Here is a 22,116-nt window from a genome sequence, read left to right as displayed (position 1 = left end):
TTTTTTTTGGCTAGAAAGGACAAACTGAAAAATCTGAATAACCACTGTAGATTAAAAAACAGAACTGGACGCTTGCTACACTTCCTGACTTTAAATATTATACAATATTTATGTAAGTGAAAATCCCGGTTCTTGGGAAATACACACTAAAAAACAGACACTGAAACATTCAGAAGTAAAGGGCATGGTGCCTACAACCTACTGCCAAACAGTACAGGAAAGAACTTTTACATACAAGTAAAGAGTGAGAACGGTAACATGGATTCTATGACAAAAAGCAGCTAGTAAGTCTAAGAGAAGGTTAAGTGGGAGTTTTTATGTTATTCTTGCGACTTGCTTGTAAGTCTGAAAAACATTTCCAAATAAATTTGTTTCACATTTTAATCAAAAAAATAAAAAGATTAATTTGACTGTTATTTTGAACAATCTATTTAAAGACTATATTTTAAGGAAACATGTGCCACAGATTGAGGGAAGGTATCTCTAAGCAACAAAAACTAAAGTATAAAGAATCTCTAAAGTCAATAACAAAAAAACAAACAATGAAAAAGAAAAACATAGATAATGAACAGACAATTTAAAGAGGAACTCCAAATGACGAGTAAACTAGTAAAAGAACCACTTTATATTTTATTCGGCTTACCATCACAGTCTTTTAAACAAAACTAGCTTGAATACTTCCTGGTAAGACAATTTCTTTTATAGAAAAGACTTAGTTCTAAGTGCTAATTGATTTCTTTATAGACTGAATGTTGGTTAATTTTATGTTAACTTGACTGGGATAAGAGATGCCCAGATAGCCAGTAAAACTATTATTTTTGTGAATATCTGTGAGGGTGCTTCCAGAGAAGATTAGTACTTAAATCAGTAAACTGTGTAAGGAAAATCCACCCTCACCCTCACCAATGTGGGCAGACATCATCCAAAAAGTTAGAGTTCAGGCAAATTCACACACTTCTTTTGCCCGCGGACATCAGCGCTTCTGGTTCTCAGGCCTTCAAGCTCAGACTAGGACTTATATCACTGGCTCCCCCGGTTCTCAGGCCTCTGGGCTTGAACTGGAACTACAGAACCGGCCCTGCAGATCACGGGACTTCTCAGTCTCTGTAACTGCATGAGCCAAGCCCTCATGATAAATCTCTTTCTATGTAACTATATATATATACCTCCTATTGGTTCTGTTTCTCTAAAGAATCCTGACAATACATTGCATGGGTCACAGAAAAGCAATCAACTTTATGAAGACTGTAAGAGTGAGTTTTCATGACAGATTATTTTGGGGGCATTATACTTGTAGGGCATCACTGTTTTCAAATTGACTGCAACTCAAAGTAATTTTTGTATTTCCTCAACACAGTATTTAAGAAGTTAAGAACGTCGTAAAGAATAGTCATCATTTCTCAACCTCACTACTCACATTAAGCCCCACTGTGTACTTCTCCCAGCACACATCTTCTAACTTCTATTGGAACTTCTTGCCAGAGGTAACCACTGTGTTGAATTGACATCTGTCATCACTGTGGATTTTTTTTTTATTGTGTGCACGTGTGTATTCCTAAACAAATATTTTCATCTTCACTGGTAATCAGGAAATGCAAATTAAAATTAGTAAGGTAACATTCTACACATAACTAGAATGGCAAAAATTTAAAGTCTAGCCAAATATTGGGTACAACATGGAGAGAAAGGAACTCTGGCATACAACTACTCCCATAATGGTTCTGGTGCCCACAAAGTCAGTACCATCACTGTACACACACAGAGAGAGAAAGGAAGACCTGTGTCCTGCCGGCAGCCCTGCATACAGCACAGACAAGAACAGGAGCCCATCAGGCAGCTTTTTACCTGAAAAGCCTTCAGTCTAGCCCAGTAGGAATAAGCCCACCCAGAAAAGGCATCAGGTAACCAACACACTGTTCAGTAAAGACCTCTCTGCTTTCAGGCAATACTGTCCAGCAATTAAAGACATAAATAAACCAACCAACCAACCTACCTCTCTTGCAGCCAACTGACAAAATAACAAAACTTCAGCACAGACGTGCACGTGAAGCACAGGTGGGTACATACCTGTCCCAATCCTCATCAGCAGCTCTTCTTCTCCAGGACCGTTCCGCACCAGGCTTATCAAACTGGTCAAAGTCGTCATCTGTGAGGAAGAGTGCACTGAAGTCAGTTTTACTGAATTAAAACAGAGATAGAATACAAACAACTCCAATACCAAAACAACTTGCATGAAGATTCTGACTTGACATTTTAAATTACCAAAGTTCCATATACAACCGTCACAAATGCACTAGCCATTTAATAATTACAAATTGTAAAAATACAAAACTACACAAAGAAAATGAATTTACTGACCACTATTAGGCATGAAAAATCACTAATAGAACAGAGTTTTCTTAAGAACACAAACTTTAGTAAAATGTTTTCTTTATAAAATGAGTTGAGTGTATTTTTTTTACTGCATAAAAGAAAAAAATGCTGATTTGCTATAATTTAGAGACTTTTATAATACTTTTTGTAATCTTCACACTTTTCCAAATCATGAAAGCTAAGACTCTATTTAAATGAAGCAGAGGTGGTGAGTAGCAGAAATATAATGCAAGCCACGTATATAATTTTAAGTTTTCCAGTAGGCAGATTTTTAAAAAGTAAAAAGAGACAGGTGAAACTTTAACCCATGAAATTTAAACAATATTATTTTATTTGTCCCAGTATACCTAAAATATCATTATAACATATAAGCAATACAGAAAACCTTAACAGGATCTTTTACACTTTCTCCACACTAAGTGCGTATTTTGCATGCATAGCACATCTTGCATCCCCCCAGTGTGGACAGGCCACGTTTCAAGTGCCTGCTGGCCACGTGTGTCAAGGGGCTACTGAAATGGACTGTGCTATAAAATGAAGCTATTATCTATTTCATAAATTTGCTGGAAGATTAAATGTGACAATCTATTTTAAAATAAAGGAACTGACAAATGGGTGGCACCTGATATAAAGTTATTCTTATTATTAGGAAACTCAAAGAATGGAAAATAATGTTCTTTGTCGTAGGCACACATACAAGCAAAGAGGGTTGAGAAGCAGCAGCAGACAGAAATAACTTTCCCCAGAAAGAGTCTACATAGGGGTAGGCAGGGCCAGATGATGTAAACACCTATAAAGCTTTAGGAATTTTCCCAACATGGAGCTGGAAACTAACCAATAAAGTTCTAATGAAGTAATGTATCAATTCTTACCAAACACTACCAAACAGAACTGGTGCTTTAAAAAAAAGATAAAAATCCTAGAGTGAAAAAACAGTGAGTTCCACTTCCCACATGACAAGCCTAAGGAGCTCCATGGGCCCATTCCCTGTGAACCTGGTGAAAACTGTTTTAAAAACAACCATCTAAAGCCTCTGGAAATGATTCTCAGGGTATACAGCAAATGAAAAGACTCTTAATCCAGAAATCTATCAAAATTTGTTAAGAGCAAAGGCAAGAATTCACGGTTTTTGAATTGGGGCCCACTCCCACCTCCCCCAGAAGCTCAGTAAGGCTGAGACTCCACTCGAGACTAGTGTGCCCAAGAACACCAGGATCCCTCCTCCCAGCATCCAGCTGGAAGGCCAGGACCTCTGCATTTCTCACCCTACACCCATCTACCGATTGTTGAGGCTCAGTTCTGGGTAAGAGTGTGAGTGAGAGGTGCGGGGCTGCCTTTTTCCACCCAGGTCCCATTTGTGGGACAGACACTGCTGGGCCTACATAGCCCCAGCCCTGTGGGCTGGGGGTCCCACACCAACAGCATCAAGTTGAACAGACCTGGGGCTGCTGCCTTACCCTCATCCCCCAGGTGCTCAGCTCCTAAAGCCACAGTGTCACTAGAGACCAGTATACCACTGTCCCCACCCACAGCATAAGAGCTATGGCTCAGAGAGTTGGGGGCAGAGGAGTGGGGAGGCCTTAAAACAGAGAGCTCCAGAACTCTCCCAAAGGAACTGACTTCAAGCCAAAGGGTGCTCTCAAAACCAGTGAGAGCTTCGGTGAGAGGTAATTAGGAGGAGAGTGTGAGAGTAACTACAGACACAGAGACAGACTGTAGACCAGCTGCTATGCAGGAGAGAAAGGGAGAAAGAGACAGGTGGGAAAGGCCTATGCCTGGGTCTGAACAAACCTTAAACACTAACCACAGACACTATCCATTCAAAGGAGCCTGAAGGTGAATGGCTCCATCCATAAAGCAATTTATGCCCCAAGGCATTGTGGAAGGTGTAGTCAGAGAAAGAGACAGTCAAAAAATGGCCCTGCCAAAGCCATCGTCATCCCAGGGTGATTGTGGGTGTGCCTAAGGCTGTGCCCCCACCCCCGTCCCCAAGGAACAACATCAGAAGATTCACACTGCAGGAGTTGGAGGGTTTGGGGGGGGTGGTGTTGGGAGGTGAGAAGAGATGTCTCTAAAATAACCCAGCCAGTCAACAAAGGAGTCAACAGCAAGCAACAGTAACAAGCCCGGGGGTGGGAGAGTAGGGAGACCAGCACCAGAGTTGCTGCAACATATCATCTAAAATGTTCAGTTTCCAACAAAAAAATTACAAGACATCAAAGAAACAGGAAAGTATAACCTATAATCCATCAGAAATAAAGCAGGCAACAGAAATCACCTGTGAGAAGACCAGATGTCAGCTTTAATAGAAAAAGATGTTTAAGTAGCCATTATAAATATGTTCAAAGAATTAAATGAAACCATGATCAAAGAACCAAAAGAAAGTATGATGACACTGTCACAACGAATAAAGACTATGAATAGTCAGAAATTATTAAAAAGAACCAAACAGAAATTCTGAAATTGAAAAGTAACTGAAATGAATTCACTGCCGGGGCTTAACAATAGATCTGAAACTGGCAGAAGAATCAGTGAACTTGAAAACAGATCAACAGAGATAATGTATCCAAGAACAAATGAGGAAAACTGAACACGGCCTCAGAGAAATGTGGGCCATCGTTAAGCACACCAACATACGTGTACTGGGAGTACCAGAAGGAGAGCATATAAAGGCAAAAGAAAAAATACTCAAAATAATGGCTGAAAACTTCTAAATTTATTGGAAAATATTCATTTATACATCCAGAAGCTCAACAAACTGAAAACAGAACACAGAGATCCACAAACACACAGCACAGTCAAAATGTTTCAAAGCCAAAGACAAGGAGAAAATTTTGAGAGCCCAAAAGATAAATGACTCATCACTTACAAGGGAACTGCAATAATGGCCAATTCTCATCAAAAACAACAGCGGCAACTAGATATTTTGAATATTGTAGTAACCCTAGAAATCAGATTCTCCCCTTCCCCAGAAATTACTGTTGTTAATTAAGGTTTTTGTCTGCTTGTTTAATGACTCTTCCAAACTATTTTTGCAAAGACTTTTTACTACATTCCTTCTTGAGTGCGGTCACTTCAGTCTCCATTCTGTTACCTCCCTAGTCAGCCAGTAATCTGACTGACACATTTCCTTAAATGCCTGGATCCAGTAAGAAAAGAAAAAATGAACAAAGACGCAGGAGAAATTGCTTCAGTGCAGGGGGGATGAAGTAGTAGAGACAGTTTCTGTACCAGCCCATCAGTGGACAAGAGCCGTGTTAGAGTTACAAAATAGTTGCTTCAAACAGTTCTTGCTAGGTCAACATTGTTTCACTGGAAGGAACAATTTCTGGTATTTCCTATTCAACTATGTTCTCTCACATCACAGAGTGGATAAGAAACATGATCCAACTATATGCTGCTTATTATAGACTCACATTAGACCCAGAAACATTAATAGGTTGAAAGTGAAAGAAGGGAAAAAAATATTGCATACAAATAGTAACCAAAAGAGAGCTGGTGTGGCTAAACTAATATCAGACAAAACAGATTTTAAGTCCAAAACTGTTTTAAAAAGACAATATTGTACAATGACAAAAAGGGTCAACTCATCAAGATATAACAATTATAAATGTATATGCACCAAAACATAGCACCAAAATATATGTAGCAGTGACAAAAATGAAGAGAGAAATAGTTCTACGTTATTAGTTGCAGACTTTGACACCCCATTTTCAATAACAAATAGGTCATTTAGATACAAGATCAATAAGGAAATAGAAGATTTGAACAATACTATAAAGCAACTAGACCTATAAGACAAATACAAAGCATTTGAGCCAAAAAGAACAGAATATATGTTCTTAAATGCACATGGAACATTCTCTTGGATATTAGGAAATAAAATTGTTCTCAATGAATTTAAAAACATCAAAAATCACATATATTTCACGAAAACAGGGAACTTTCCCTATCTATGAAAACATGAACAAAGTCCCAACATCTTATAAGCCAAATTTTCATTTGTGGCTTTTTTCACAGTGGTACAGTGAAAGAATTGATCACAATCACCCACGGCAGATACTGCTAATTAATCAGAGCATCCGCCCGGCACAGTAGCCCGTGCCTATAGTCCCAACTACTCAGGAGGCTGAGGAGGATTGCCTGAAGCCAGGAATTCAAGGCTATAGTGCACTATGATCACACCTGTGAATAGCCACTGCACCCCAGCCTGGACAAATTGGGAAGATCCTATTTCAAATAACTAAATAAACAAATAAGAAAAAAAGAGAAAAATTTAGAGCATCCAATTCTGCTGATACCAGTAAATATGCCAGGCTAGCTAATGACAATCACCTAGAAATCTTGTTAACAAGTATACAAATCCTTGGCCTCTTCCCTAATTTTAATTCAGGAGGCTCTATTTTTTATGTTTTAAAACTTCTCAGTAATGCTGGTAAGATAGCTAGGGTTAGGAATCCCTGTGCTCATCTAAAACTGCATCAGAGCAGGCATTCCAGAGGAAATTTAACTGCCATCCTGCTACATAGCACTTCCTGGAGATCTGAGAGTTAAATCCACAAAAGCCAAAATCATAAGCCACGATCATGCAGAAACAATTTTTAAAAATATTTTCCCAAAGGATTGACCCCATAAAATATCTAAGGAAACTAGCTATGAGATCATTTCAAAATAATGGAGTACAAGTTAACCAGAAACTATGAATAGAACTGAGGTCATGAAACCTGTGTCCTTTATTTATTTGACAACTATTTCTTGAACACCTGATTAATATATGCCAGGCATTATTCTAGACACTTGACATACAGGGGTGTATAAGACAACAAAAATCTATTCTGTGTAGGTTACGTTCTACAAGAAGTAATCCCAACAAACTAATATGTGGTATTTAACTTCAGTTCTCTATTGGAAAAAAAAACAGAGCAGCAGAGGGGACAGAGAGGGACAGCAGGTACAAACTGTCAAGGTAAACAAGACGGATAGATGGGTTCCACATAAATTAAGCTCCATCAGGAGAGAAATTGTCTCAAAGCTTGCCTTTCTTTGCTGTCACCACATAAAGGCAAACTATTTCTAAATGTGATGAAAAATGGATTCTTTTTGACAACTGCAAGCATGTGGCACAATGGTTGGATAAAGATGAAGTGCCCAAACACAGTCCAAAACCAAATATTCATCAAAAACTGCTAATGGTGCTGTTTGGTGGTCGAGTGCTGGTATTATCCACTAGAGCTTCATGAAACCTGGTCAGTAGATTACAATGGATGTCTACAGCAACCAATTGGACAAAATGATAAGGATGCTTGCAATTAAGCAGCTGAGACTGGTCAACAGAGACAGGCCAATCCTCTTGCAAGATAACACTCGACCACATGTTGCACGAACAACGCTGCTCAAACTACAGAAGCAGGACTTGGAAACTCTGTGTCATCCACCATATTTACCCGACCTTGCGCCAACTACCTACCACTTCTTACAGGCTTTGGACCACTTCTTGCAAGGAACAATATTCAATTCTCAACAAGCTGTGCAAAACACCTTTCATAATTTCATCGCCACTCGCACTCCAGGATTCTTCACTGCTGGCATAAACAAGCTACCGTTAAGATGGCAACACCATGTTCATAGTTTAGGTGCACACTTTAATTAATTGTGCTTCTTATTTGAGATATAATAAACTACACTGTTGATTCGAAATTGGACATTTCATATTTAATGACCTAACATTAAAGTTTCATATTATTTTATCAGCAGAAAAAGCAACTGAACTGAAATTAATGGAGTAACTGAAATTTATGTAAAAATTTCTTCAACTCAGGAGATTATTTTGAGGTCATTTCAAAACAAGAAGTACATACAACATGATGGGGGCTGGGGAAAATCAAGTTTGGTTTGACAGACTAGATAATAACTGAGATGCAGCTGAGAATGACAGAGTTTTGTCAAGCAGATGCGCACTCCAGGGAAATGACAGCACAGAGGCTGAACAGTGCTGTAAAAGCCCCAAACACAGTGAGGAGTCCAAGTAGGTTGAAAGAGACTCTCAGAGAGAAGTGGAACAGACAGAAGAGATGCGGGATATTGCTGGAGAACCAACGTGAAAAATCTATACTTAATACACAACAGGACTGCAGTTTAGAAAAATTAATCTAGCACCACAAAGCAGCAACAACTACATGATAAAACATAAACAACTGTCAAACAAAATAACTACAAACCAAGCAACAAGGAGAAGGGGAAAAAAACCTGGTGAACATCATAGTGAAGAAACAGAGTGGAGAATAAGACAATGGATGAACCAGAAACTGCCAATTTAGAAGTTTCAAAGCATGCTGACTAACTGAATGTACAAAGGAATAAAGAGAAGGAATTGAAAACATGAGTATATGAACCTGGAGTATTAGCAGGATGAGGATTGACTGATACATGTCCCGCTTTGTTTGGGGGTTGGGAGTTTGGTTTTTAAAATGTTGTATGTGTTTTACTACACATCAATCATCTTTTGTAACATTAAAAGAAAGTTTGACTTGCTGGCTGTACCGGATTAAACAGTCCTGCTGCACCAATTCCATTCAATTCTGACACTAATAATGTAGAGCTAGGGCAGGCCCACAGGTTAAGGGCTCAGTTCCACAGGACTGCCCCACTTCAGACGCCAGCCTCAAAGAGAGTGCCCTCCGGCTACTCATACTTCCACCTGGCAGAACACTACAAATATGGGGGTTACCACAACTCCCCCGATCAGGTTCAATAATTTGCTAGAACACCCGGAGGACTCGGGAAAACACTGTACTTACTATTACCATCGATTATAAAGCATACAAATGAACAGCCACGTGCAGAGAACACAGAGCGAGGTCCAAAGAGTCAGGGTGCACCACCCTCCTCCCACGTGGATGCACTCACCCATTTGGAAGCTCCCTGAACCCCTGGCTGATTAAATCACTGGCTGACAGTGTTTGTGCTCAATCTCCAGCCCTTCTCTCCTGGGAGGCTTGGGGTTGAGGCTGAAAGGTTTAGCCCTCTAAACACATAGCTGGTTTTTCTGATGACCAGCCCAGCCCTGACGCTATCTAGCTCCCCCACCTCAGTAATATCATTAGCATAAAAAGAGGACAGTAAATTCAAAGGGTTTTAAGAGCTCTGCACCAGGAACAAAGACCAAATATATATTTTTTTATCACACCAGTGTCCTCCAAAAACTAATGTTCACCAGAATCGCAGAATGTGGCCTTATTTAGAAACAGGGTCTTTGCAGATGTAATTAGTTAAAATGAGGGTCCCTGTGGATTAGAGTAGACCCTAAACCCAATGACCAGTGTGGCGATGCCACTTCTGGATGTATCCAAAAGAACTGAAAACAGGCACTGGAAGAGATATTTACCCATGCTCATAGCAGTATTATTTACAATAGTCAAAAGGTAGAAGCAACTCAAGTGTCTATCAAGGGATAAATGGGTAAAAAAAAAAAAAAATGTGGTGTATATACAATGCAATATTAGCCTTAAAAAGGAAGGAAATTCTGACACATGTTACAACATTGATGAACCTTGAGGAGATTATGCTAAGTAAAATAATGACTCATTCTAAAAAGCAAGCTAAGGCAAGAACTCAGTAAGCCTGTTTTTATTCTGCGTATAATCTCTTCAGTTATTTCCCTCTGTTCTCCTTTAGAGTACAGACAAATCCCAAGCCTGGGCAATGTGGCAAGACCCCATCTATACAAAAAATTAAAAAATCAGCTGGGCATGGTGGAACATGGCTATAGTATCAGCTACTCAGGTGACTGAGGCAGGAGGATCCTTGAGCCCTGGGGTTGGAGGCTACAGTGAGCTATGACGATGCCACTGCACTCCATCCTGGGCAACAGAGTGTGACCTTGTCTCTAAAAAAAATTTTTTTAATTAAAAAAAAAAAAAAGAATATAGAAAAATCCTTTTTAAAGTTCCAGTTTACATCAGTCATACCAAATGGAACCAAGGGGGAAAAATATACCTGCATTCGTCCAGAATTTTAAAGGAAGAACAATGTATCCCTGAAGGACAAAGGGAAAATGAATTCAGCAAAACAAGAGTGGTCAGTGGAGTGGATCCCTCCTTATGTGGAGAATCTCCTTCTAAGGCTAAACATTGTACTAGACATTCTGTTTTAATAAGGGAATCAATTATCCTTAGCAGTAAGACCAAAGGTATCTACTGTGATTTCTATAATTTTCTATCATGCCACAATTACATTACCTATAATTAACGTAACTCTTCTACTTACCATTCTCATTATTTCCTCTTCTTTTCCAGAAACCTAAACTTGGATTTGAGACTGTATAGACTATCAGCTTGGAATAGGGTAGTAGCAATTGTCTGGTACAAGAGTCAGTAAACTACAGCCCATAGGCCAAGCAGGGCCTGCTACCCATTTTTTGCCCAAATTTAGCTACTGCCCATTTATGTGAATGAGCTTTTAACAGAACTCAGCTATGCCAATTCAATCACATATTGCCTATGGTGCTTTCAAGCTGCAACTTTCTGTTCAGTAGTTGTAGCAGAAACCACGTGCCCTGCAAAGCCTAAAATATTTACTATTTGGCCCTTCACAGAAAAAGTTTATGGACCTTTGTATTCCAAAGATTCTCAACCTTCTTTCTTTTTCTTCAACACCACTCTCATGTGTAATGTGCTCCTATTCTGAATCACTGTCAAAATTCCTTGCTTTCTAGATGAGGAAATCCAGACCCTTTATTAAACATTAACTAAAAAAAGAATTGGGTAACATTCAATAATCTTCAAAGTGAACATATGAGCCCCACAGTATAACCATTAACTTCTGAATCGGCCGGGTGCGGTGGCTCACGCCTGTAATCCTAGCACTCTGGCAAGCTGAGGCACAACGATCCGCTTCAGGTCAGGAATTTGAGACCAGCCTGAGCAAGAGCAAGACCCTGTCTCTACTTAAAAAAAAAAAAAAGAAAGAAAGAAAGAAAAAAGGGAAAAACTAGCCAGGCAACTAAAAATAGAAAAAAATTAGCCAGTCATGGTGGTAAGCACCTGTAGTCCCAGCTACTGGGGAGGCTGAGGCAGGAGGATTGCTTGAGCCCAGGAGTTTGAGGTTGCTGTGAGCTAGGCTGACGCCACGGCACTCCAGAGTCAGACTTGGTCTCGGAAAAAAAAAAAAAAAAAGGAAAAAAAAAAAACCTTCTGAGTAACCAAGCAAAATTTTCAGAAAGAGCTCCTACATCATGTTGCTTTAGAAATAATAATTTATAGTCATTGTTTTAAAAAACCCTAATGCCACATGGGCCCCAGGACAGGTTCTCCTTAAAATGAACTTTTAATTTTGTTTATGAAGTATAGTGCATATTGGTTATTTGTTTGCTTTTCAACTGAATTTCCTGTGTCAGCATTAGGAAATCAATATTAATGTGAGTCCTGCCCAACAAGATAGGATTCCGCCTCCCACTGTGAAAGTTATAAGGCTCTTTCTCCACCATCCTGGGCAGACAGGAAGAAAACAAGTGACCTCAGCTCAGCCAACCGGAAGTTCCTACCGTGACTTAGAATCTAGAGGAAGTGATACCCCATTTCTTTTCCTAAGACTCTAAACCTTCTACTTAAGAAGGGAAAACTTCTAAATTGCTAAATACCAGTTGCTAAAGTGGTGAAGTTTAAGGCAAATAATGTCAAAGAAAGGGAGGAACTGTTAAAAACTTCCAAGGAGAGAAAAAAGGACACATAAAAATTATTGGGAATCAGAAGAATGTCATCAGATTTCTCAAGAGCCAAACTCGATGCCAGACAACAGCACAGAAATACCATCAAAAATCTAACAAAAATGAATCCAAATTTAGGATTCTGAACCCAACAAAACCAACCAAGTTGTGGAAAACTGACAATTTGCTAAGGCATGCACGAGTGTCTCAAAAAATTTACCTACAAACATGCACTCCTAGAAAGCTACAGCATTATTTAACCCTATGACAATTAATTTGGAAATATCAACATAATGAATAATTTTTCTGGGAAAATTTAAATTATTAAAATTGATCCTTAAATATTAGAAAAGCTAAATAAACCAATAATGATAGAAAAAATCGAAAAAATAATTTAAAAAGGAACCAGACCCAAATGGCTTTGGAAATAAGACTTCTTCCAACATTTAATAAGAGATGTTACACTGTCCCAGAAAACTTCACAATTCATTCCAAGAAGTCAACATATCTTATAAATAACAGGATAGCACATATGCAAACATAAACACAAAGGAAGTAAACTATAAACCAATCCCTCTTGTGATCATAGAAAAATCCTAAAATGAAATCCAACACCACATTAAAAAGAACAAAATGTGTAGATCAAGAAGGTTTTGAACCCAAGAATGGTTAGTTCAGCAGTGGAAATGTAGCAATATATTACATCAAGAGATTAAAGAAGGGAGAGAAGAAAACACATCACTCCAATAGACACAAAGAAAACATTTGATAAAATTAAAAACCCAATTCAAAAAAAGAAACTCTCTTAGCTAACCAAATGACCATAAGAAACCTATAGCAAATGCCTCACTCAAAGGTAAAACATTAAAAGAACATTCATTAAACTCAGGAACAAGATGACAAGATCAGGATGCCGCTCATCACCTATACTATTGCACATCATAGTAAAGGGCCTGCCAATGAATGCTTCTAGGGTAAGTACAAGAAAAAGAAACAATATAAATAGTAGAAGAAATTACAGATATGACTGTCTAACTAGAAAATCTAAAGCACCAATCTATTAAAATAAGATTCCAGTAAGACAGTTGTATATAGTTCAATTACCCAAAAAGGGGATAAAAAAGCTTCCTCATAGAGCAGTAACAAATTTGAGAATATCGCAGTATAAAATAGGATTAAAAAACTATACCATCTACAATGACAACAAATATAAGACATCTAGAATTAAAACAAGATATGTGAAAGAACAGGAAAGGAAAATTTTACTAATGCAAGTTCCCTAAGGATAGGGATCTTTGTCTGGTTTGTTTACTAAGGTATTCTGACATCTCAGATCAGCACCCAGCACAGCATAGCTACGTAATAAAAATCTGCTGGAAGACTAAAAGACAAAAAAGAAGAGCTTAATAGACATTCTTGTTGCTGAGAGTCTACACTGTAAAAATATTAATCATTACCCAATTATGTTCATAAATTCAATGCAATCCCAATAAAAATTCCAGTAGAATTCTTTAGAGAATGAGATTGACAAATCTGAAGTTCATTTCTCAAGAATGTAACAGGCTAACCAAGAAATTTCTGAAAATGAGTATGTTACATTAAAGAATATATATACATACACACACATATACTATATACTTGGAAGCAATAAATTTTAAAAACTATTAAGGGGAACGTATTATATTATAAAAGTAGAAAAGGAGGAGAATTCAATAAATTATACTAGAAAAATTTAGCAGCCCCAAATTCTCACCCTACCCAAAATAAAACTCCATATGGATTAAAAATTAAATATAAAAAAGCATAGAAGCATAAAATGTTAGAAGCATAGAGGAATTCTTGGTATGGACAAAACCTCTATGAAAACAACTGATACATTTTACAAAATATAATTTTGAAACTTCCACACAGTGAAGAGTTTATAACAAGGTTAAAAGGCAAGCACAATAAAAAGGGGCCAATAACCCTAACATAATATACAAATAATTATTTAATATAATGAGATAGATATTTACTACCCAATAAAAAAACTGACAAACTGTAAGCACAGGCAATTCACAGGAAAAATGTAAGTAAAAATGAAAAGACGCTTCATTTCCCTAGAAATCAATAAAATATAAATTACAACACCAAGGCTACTTTTCCACCCAGATTAGCAAAAGTTAAAACGATTCTTAGAGAGAATATGGGAAATGGAGTACTTTCATACATTACTGATGGAAGGATAAAGGGGTACCAACTTTTTTGAGGACAACTTGAAAACAGCTAACAAAATTTTAACTATGTGTAACTTGCAACATATTAATTCCATTTTTAGAGGTATCTATCATCCAGAAATATTTGTACAGGCACACCAAGATGTACCTACATGTTTACTGCAGTATTACACACAATAGTGAAAAAGTGGAAAAGGAAATAGTGAAAAAGGAAAATGGTTAAACAGCAATGGTGGATCCACACCCACCTACTGACTCGGAAAGATCCCTAGAACCTACTCATAAGTGAACACAGCAAACTGCAGGATAATGCATGATTCCATTCTTATTATAAATGGCCACACTATATATGCATATGTATAACTTATACATGCGTAGAAAAGGGTGTAAAGGGATATATTCCAAACTGTTAATGTAAACAGCAGATATTTTCATTCATGAAACACTGAATGAAAGTCTGTTTACTGAATGAACCATGTAATTTCACCACGTAAAATTCTTTGGACTGGTGAGTGACATCATTGAAGATGGTGGAGTAGGAAGTTCCAAAGATCTGTTCCTCCACTGAAGCAGTATTAAGCTGGCAAAAACTGCCAGGATGAACTTTTATGGAACTTTAGGATCTCATCAAAAACCAGCAAGAAGCAGGGGAGGCTTAATGAAGAAAGCGGCTGCTGAACTGCAGTGAAGGCATACTGTGGTGGTTTTCCTCACCTGCCTAACATCCCCATTTCCCAGCTCAGAGGCAGCGGCAGGGACAGCAGTCAATGTTCCTGGTGCAGCTCACACACGGAAAGGGGGCAATAAGGACCAGTTCTTAAGAAACTGTGATTGTGCACTGTCACCTGTCCATGATCCCCTGAGAAACCAGCTCAGAGGCTTGCCTCTGTTTCATCCCCTCAGAACTCTTTCGGGGCTCACACATCCCAGGCAGAGTTTGTCAAAAGTATTTAAAGACGTACACTGCCCAGGGTCCCCTGGGGCAAGGGATGGTGGAACAGGGCAAGCAACACACCAACCCAAAAGCCTGGAATAGAGGCGGCGGGGGAGGAAAATACATGAGGGAACACGTAAGGGCTCTGAAGGGCTCCCATGTATACTGAGGAATCTGGAGGACCATGCACAGGCCCAGGGCGGGGCCCTGCTCAGCACAAGCGAGAGGTCTCTAGATTTACACCTCTGGCTGATCTTTGGGCTATGCATAAGCAGAAGGTGAAGGCTAAGGCAAAATTATAGTTGGTCTAGATGACCAATGAAGAAGTACCTCAGCTAGAAGCAATCAGCAAAGACAGGGAGAGTATTTTTTTCTTTGTGGCTCCAGGCATTTAAGGAAATCTGTGGGGTCACTGGCTAAGCACTGAGATAACAAGAGGGAGACTTCAGTGACCACACAAGCCAAGACATTTAGCTTGAAAAAGTCATTAAAAAACCAAACACTGAAGCCCAGAAGAAACAACAAACCCAGCGAGATTGTGATTTCCAAAATTTCCACATTATAATATTCAAAATGTCCAATTTTTAGTCCCCAGACTGAGGCATGTAAATAAACAGGAAAGTATTGAAATTATCCAGCCACAAAGGCAGGGGGAAAAAAAATGAAGAAAAATGAACACAGCCTAAGAGAACTGGGAGACATCATTAAGAGAACCAACCTATGCATTACAGAAGTCCCAAAAGGGCCGGGCGCGGTGGCTCATGCCTGTAATCCTAGCACTCTGGGAGGCCGAGGCGGGTGGATCGCTCAAGGTCAGGAGTTCTAGACCAGCCTGAGCAAGAGCGAGACCCCGTCTCTACTAAAAATAGAAAGAAATTATCTGGCCAACTAAAATATATATAGAAAAAAAAAAAATTAGCCGGGCATGGTGGCACATGCCTGTAGTCCCAGCTACTCGGGAGGCTGAGGCAGTAGGATTGCTTAAGCCCAGGCGTTTGAGGTTGCTGTGAGCTAGGCTGACGCCATGGCACTCACTCTAGCCTGGGCAACAAAGCGACACTCTGTCTCAAAAAAAAAAAAAAAAAAAGAAGTCCCAAAAGGAGAAAGCAAAGTGGCAGAAAAAAAGATTTGAAGAAATAATGGCAAAAAAACTTCCAAATTTGATGAAAGTCATGAATCTACAAATCCAAGAAGCTCAACACTCCAAGCAGGATAAACTCAGAGACCCACACCACGACACGTTACATATAACCAAATTATCAAAAGCCAAAGAGAAAGAGAATCTTGAATGCACCGAGAGAGAAGTGACTTGTCACGTACAAGAGATCCTCAGTAAGATTAACAGTTAATTTCTCATCCAAAATTATGGAGGCCAAAAGGTGTTGGGATAAAATATTTAAAGTGTTGAAAGAAAAAAAAAAATCTGTCAACCAAGAATTCTACTGTATATCTGACAAACTACCCATCAACAATTATATTCCCAGATAAATAAAACCCAAGAGAGTTTAGCACTAGTACACCTGCCCTACAAGAAATGCTAGAGAGAGTCCTTATGGCTGAAATGAAAGTCTATTCTTTCCTCCATTGCTCAAATTCTCTTGGTTGAAGCTAAGAAGTTAAGTGTGAAAGATTTTCTGGAAGAAGAAAAAATTAAGTGGCCTCCACATACATTAATTATCGGTATAAAACTACCTCATTTACCAGCACCATTAGGGATTAAAGTCTATCACAAATTTCCTACCAATTTTACCATTGAAGCACTAAAACTTGCTTCATTTTAACAATTTCAAATGAAAAACTTTTGCACTCTGCTTCATACTGTCACACTTTACTATATACTGACACAGATTTGCACTGACACACTAGGAAGCACAATGAAGTAAAAGTTAAAAGCCCTAAATTCTAGTCTACCTCCCATTCTAACAGGTCACTGAACTTCTCTGGGCTGGTTTTCTCTCAACTATAAATTAAGAAACTGGTTTATTATCTAGAGTCTACCTCATCTCTACAGTTTATTCTTGCTCTAAAATTTTACAAGCCTGGGATTTGCTTAAAATACACAAAGGTGGAGGTGGGCAATGGGAATAGATGAAAATACATTGCCAAAATGTTGATAAATGTTGAGCCTGAGTGATGGGTATATGGGTTCATTATTCTTTCAACTATTGGGTATGTCTGAAAAATTCCATTAAAAACTTTTTCTTCAAAAGATTCAACTAGAAAACAAAAATTTACAAGCACCCATTTCTGTTTTTCCTCACCTACAAAATCAGCATATCAAAGGCCCAAGAATGCTGTTGTAAATCTTATGTGAGATAATGCACTCACTCATAAAGCAGTTCATAAACTGCTTTATGAACTGTATGTCATTATATAAACATTAGGTTGGAGGTTTTTTGTTAAGATTTATATGCTGATTTTTTGTTTTTACTTTGTATTTTACAAGGAAGCACTGGAAGATCTTGAAAGTTATTAAACTATTTGCTCCTTTGCCAAAATGGTATGCTTCTGCATTTATGTTTTTGTTTTCAATCTCTAATACGTAACAGGCGTGATTCTATTAGTAAGGTTAACAGTTCATTTCCCCAACCTTATTATTTGGCTGCAACAGTAAATGATTTATTAGAACTGTATCTAAAGTCAAGAGTAAGTTATCTTCTAGAGACAGCTTAAGCAAACACTCCTGTAAGTACCTGCACTTTGTAACATCTATTTTGGCTACCCAAAGATTCCATTAGTTTCTGGCTACATTCTGGATAGCCAACATCCATTTTATTCAGTAAACATTAACCACTTACTATACAGGAGGCCAATGATTTACAAACTGACCATCTTGAACATCTATGAAATTAATTTAGGTCACAACCAGCATTTTACTGTAATGAGACAGAAAACAGAGTGCATGGTGTACAGAGTATGGATCAGTATTGTTAATGAAATTTTTTCTTATTTTTATATGTGTACTAAATCACAATGTCAACCAGTTTATGGTGGACTGTAATTAAAAAGTTCGAAAGCCACTGTGCTAGCCAACAGTCCCCAACCTTTTGACACCAGGGACCAGTTTCATGGAAGACAATTTTTCCACAGACAGGGTGGAGGATGCCAGCTCAGGCAGTGATGCACGGCCTGGATCCTAACAGGTCATGCATGGCCTGGGGGGCTGGGGCCCACAGTGCTAAGCAGCATGCTAAACTGAGTTGCCAAATAAGCAGTCTGAGGTGTAAAGGAGGTATTGCCAGATGATATAAATATTTCTCCAATTTTACATGGTTAGTTACATAGGTAAATAATATAGAACTGACTAACATAACTTAGTACACAATTGTAGATTTTTTTTCAGATTCATAAAAGGAACATTTCATTAATTCATTCATTTGTCAGATATTTGTTGAAGATATGTTATGTGCCAGGAACACTTGGAATGCATGGTAAAAACAGGCAGCATTCCTGTTCTCATGGGGCTACTGGGGGAGGCTGATTAAAAAAACAAGCAAATAACATAAAGAAAATTACAAATTAAAAGTTCTGAAGAAAACAAGCAAGGGTGCCACGCAATGAAGAGGAGGGAGCCACCTAAGCAGGAGATGGACGTAACTTCAGATAGAATGATCTCCCATGGATTGCCTCCCGCAGGAGCCTGAGACCAACTGATCGGGAGTCAGCGCTGCAAGAGTGAGGGCAAAGGCAGTCCACACAGAGGGTACAGCTCATGCAATGGACTTCCTGGGTAAGGACAACGTTCACACAGTATCTTGGTGAAGTACGCTGGGACCAAGTCACACAGAATTCATAAACCTTGGTGAGGAGTTTGGCTTGAGTCTAAGACCAATGGGAAACCTGGCAGTTGTGACAAACTGGAAAGAAAAGCTCCAAAACATCAAGAATAAAGCCTACCTATTCCTCTAAAGTAACAATTCTCAAACTTTGTGGCCTTAAAATTATTAAGGACCCCAAAAAGCTTTTGTTTATATGGATTATATTCATTCATAGTTATTATTTTAGAAATTAAAAATGAGAAACTGAAAACACAGAAGCGTACATTCCACTAGTCATCAGTGTAATGTCTTCACATGTCATATAGCCTCAGGAAAACTCCACTGTACACTAGTGAAAAAAGAGTGACATGTAAAAACACCGTAGTCTTTTTAATGAAAAGTTTTGACCCAGGAGTTCCTAGACTACACTGGGAATGATAAAAAAAAAAAAAAAAAAAAACATAATTCTGACTCCCAGAAGGTAACCAAGTAAGGTAGGCAAGCCATATATTTTAAAAATTTAACTAGAAAGCCTGAGATCTAACAGACAGAACACCATCTACTCAAACTGACAGAAAGGTGGCATACGCTAAATCATATGGCCAGAAGTAACAGTCCTACATTTAATCTCTAGTTTTGTTTTTCCATTTTGTCATACAAATGTTTTGATATTTGGGCCAAAATTCCTAAGCAGGATTATTGCAATGTACCCATCTACAAACATTTACTAAAAAACACCTCTGGAGTATACACTAGAATGGTTTTTGAATGTTTGAATGTTTCAATAACAAGAACTAATCTCAAATGCTTTCTATTTCACTTCACCATGTCTCCTGTATCTAAGTTTTCAAAACAAGCATTTAAAAAGTCACTTTCCAGTACATTTCTACATCTTAAAAGAAAACTCTCAATCAACAAGACGTGATTTTACCTGAAAGTGATTCTACCTAAAATTTGTTAGAGATAGGTAGTCTAACAATATCGTTTATGCTTGCAAAACAAGAGAAACTACCCAAAGGAACTGAATCAATATCTAAACCTTTTTTAGTCCCGTTTTCATCTTTATAAGATGCTGGTAACAAAACACAAATAGATTTTTATTACAAATGAGTTAATGTAAAACAGAAGAATTAATTGAACCCATTTCTCAAGAATTTTTACTTTCCGAAGTGCCATGCTGTTGTTACACATTCCTTCACAAGCTTGAGTTTTTTAGTTATGCTTTTGTAACGGGCTCGAAATCAATCTACAATGGTCAGGATGGCCCGGCAATCTCAACCACCCAATAGCAGGCAGCCCCGCTCTCCCCAACTGACACTAGCACGGGGGGCGGGGGGCGCTCTCCGCGCCCGTGGACACAGGCCAGTTTCACCGCTTAATGCCCGCCAACACTGAAGACGGGCCTAACCCCTCAGGCACACTGCAAGCAAGGAGAAAACACAGAAGTCCTCGGTTGACCACGAACTGCACACCGGGGAAAAGGAGGAGCGAACCGGGCAGGATGACAATGGGGAAGGAATGCGGGGGAGAGGACTGAATGGGCCGGACACAGAGTCGCGGCCGGCGAGGGCCGCGTCTGCCGCAGGCGGAAAGGCCCAGCCGGCACCCGCCCAGCGGCCCGGCCTCGTCCCGCTGCCGGCCCCACGTACCTCCAGCGCCTGCTCCGCCGCCCGCTCCCAAGGCGGCCGCCATGGTGCTCGCTGGGCCCGGCCTTCAGCCTCGCCCCACCAAGCCAGCTGGTGGGCCGACGGGCCTGGTCCGGGCCCCGGGACTGGTGGCGGAGGACGGGGATGGAGGCTCGGGGGGAGACTGCGTGCCAGGACCGGAGCGAGGAGGATGCAGAGGCGAGGCCGGGCGCGTCGCGGTCCACGGCAGCCCCTTCGCCTCCGCAGGAAGAAAACAACAAACTACCGCAACATGGCCGCGGACCCGCGCGCCGCGGTGCGCCCTGGGAAGATGGAGGCCGGGAGGCGGGCGGGCCGGCGCGGCGCGGGGCCACGGGGCCTGCCCCTGCGAGGCCGCCTCCGAGGGACGGGCGGCGCGCGTGGAATGCAAACGCTCGGTGGCCGCCTCCGCGCAGCTCCTGAAACCCAAATGTTCAAAGCAGGGCGGGGACGATTGCTGGCCGTAGGTGGATTCCAGGTTCTCGTCGTAAAGCGCTTTGCAGGAGTCGGCACAACGGCGTTTTACGGCAGCCGGTGTCCCGTGGGGAGTGGGAGCGGGACGGCGCCCGGCACTAAAGCCAGAGTCTCCGGCTGGGCGGTAGGTTGGGGCGGGGGCGGGGAAGAGTTGCGGTCGTGGGCGCCGACGGGGTTTGCTGAGGGGAAGTGAGGGAGGCACAGCTCAGGGCCAGGTGCTCCCGAGGGCGGGGACGCGGTGTGCCCGGGTCGCGCTGTCGCGCACGCGCACTGGTACCGCGCCCGCACGCCCAGCCACCGAGCCCCAAGACCCCCCGCACGGCCACCCTCGCCACCGAGCCCCAAGACCCCCCGCACGGCCACCCTCGCCACCGAGCCCAAGACCCCTCGCACCCCGCGCAGCTGCTGCGCTGGGCGGCTGTGCCCGGCGGGCTCCGATGCGCGCTGTCCTCGCCTCGTGGGCGCTGAGCACAGGCGCGAGCACACGACGGCGCCCGCGTGCGTCTCGGAGCTGGCATTTCGGCGGCGAGAAAGGCTGAAAGACTAGATGCTAGTGAGTGAGCTGGAAGAAGGGGCGCGGGTCCACCGGCCTGCGTCTGGAGGAGGTGGCCGTGAGGTCGAGGGCGCACGAACTGCAGACCCTGCGTCGTCGGCATGGAGGCGGAGGCTGCGTGTCGGGCGGGACGGTGCGGGGAGCCGCAGGGCGGCCCAGGTGGGCAGGGGCAGAGCACGCGCTGGACTTCAGGACGTCTTTCTGACTGTGGGGCCTGTTGAAAGGTTTTAAGAACATAATTTACTTAAGATTTGTGTTTTAGAAAGATGCCTAAGCCAGCAGTGTAGCGACCGGTCAGTGTGGAGGGGCGTGAAGCTGGAGATCCCACCCGCGGATCAGAGCTGCGGTCCCCAACCCCCAGGCCGTGCAGCCTGGCCTCCGCCTCCCCATCCCCCTCCGTAGAAAAATTGTCTTCCCTGACACTTAGGAACCGGCTGCACA

General features: G+C 40.9%; 1 protein-coding gene across 3 annotated transcripts in view; it reads right to left on the bottom strand.

The window, feature by feature from the left end:
- Positions 1 to 21,416, bottom strand: part of RBM33 (RNA binding motif protein 33) — a 114,759-nt gene extending 93,343 nt beyond the window's left edge. For all 3 annotated transcript variants that reach the window (XM_069462372.1, XM_069462373.1, XM_069462374.1), the window contains exons 1-2: positions 20,634 to 21,416; positions 2,068 to 2,146 (exon numbers count right to left, since the gene is read on the bottom strand). In XM_069462372.1, coding sequence (XP_069318473.1) covers positions 2,068 to 2,146; positions 20,634 to 20,676 — 122 coding nt within the window. In that variant the 5' untranslated portion in view covers positions 20,677 to 21,416. The remainder of the gene's footprint in view (positions 1 to 2,067; positions 2,147 to 20,633) is intronic.
- Positions 21,417 to 22,116: the final 700 nt, after the last annotated feature.

This window comes from Eulemur rufifrons, chromosome 29 (genome assembly GCF_041146395.1).
Source record: "Eulemur rufifrons isolate Redbay chromosome 29, OSU_ERuf_1, whole genome shotgun sequence".
NCBI classification, from domain to species: domain Eukaryota; kingdom Metazoa; phylum Chordata; class Mammalia; order Primates; family Lemuridae; genus Eulemur; species Eulemur rufifrons.
The sequence above is the reverse complement of the archived record's forward strand: the minus strand, read 5'-3'. Positions and strand labels throughout refer to the sequence as shown.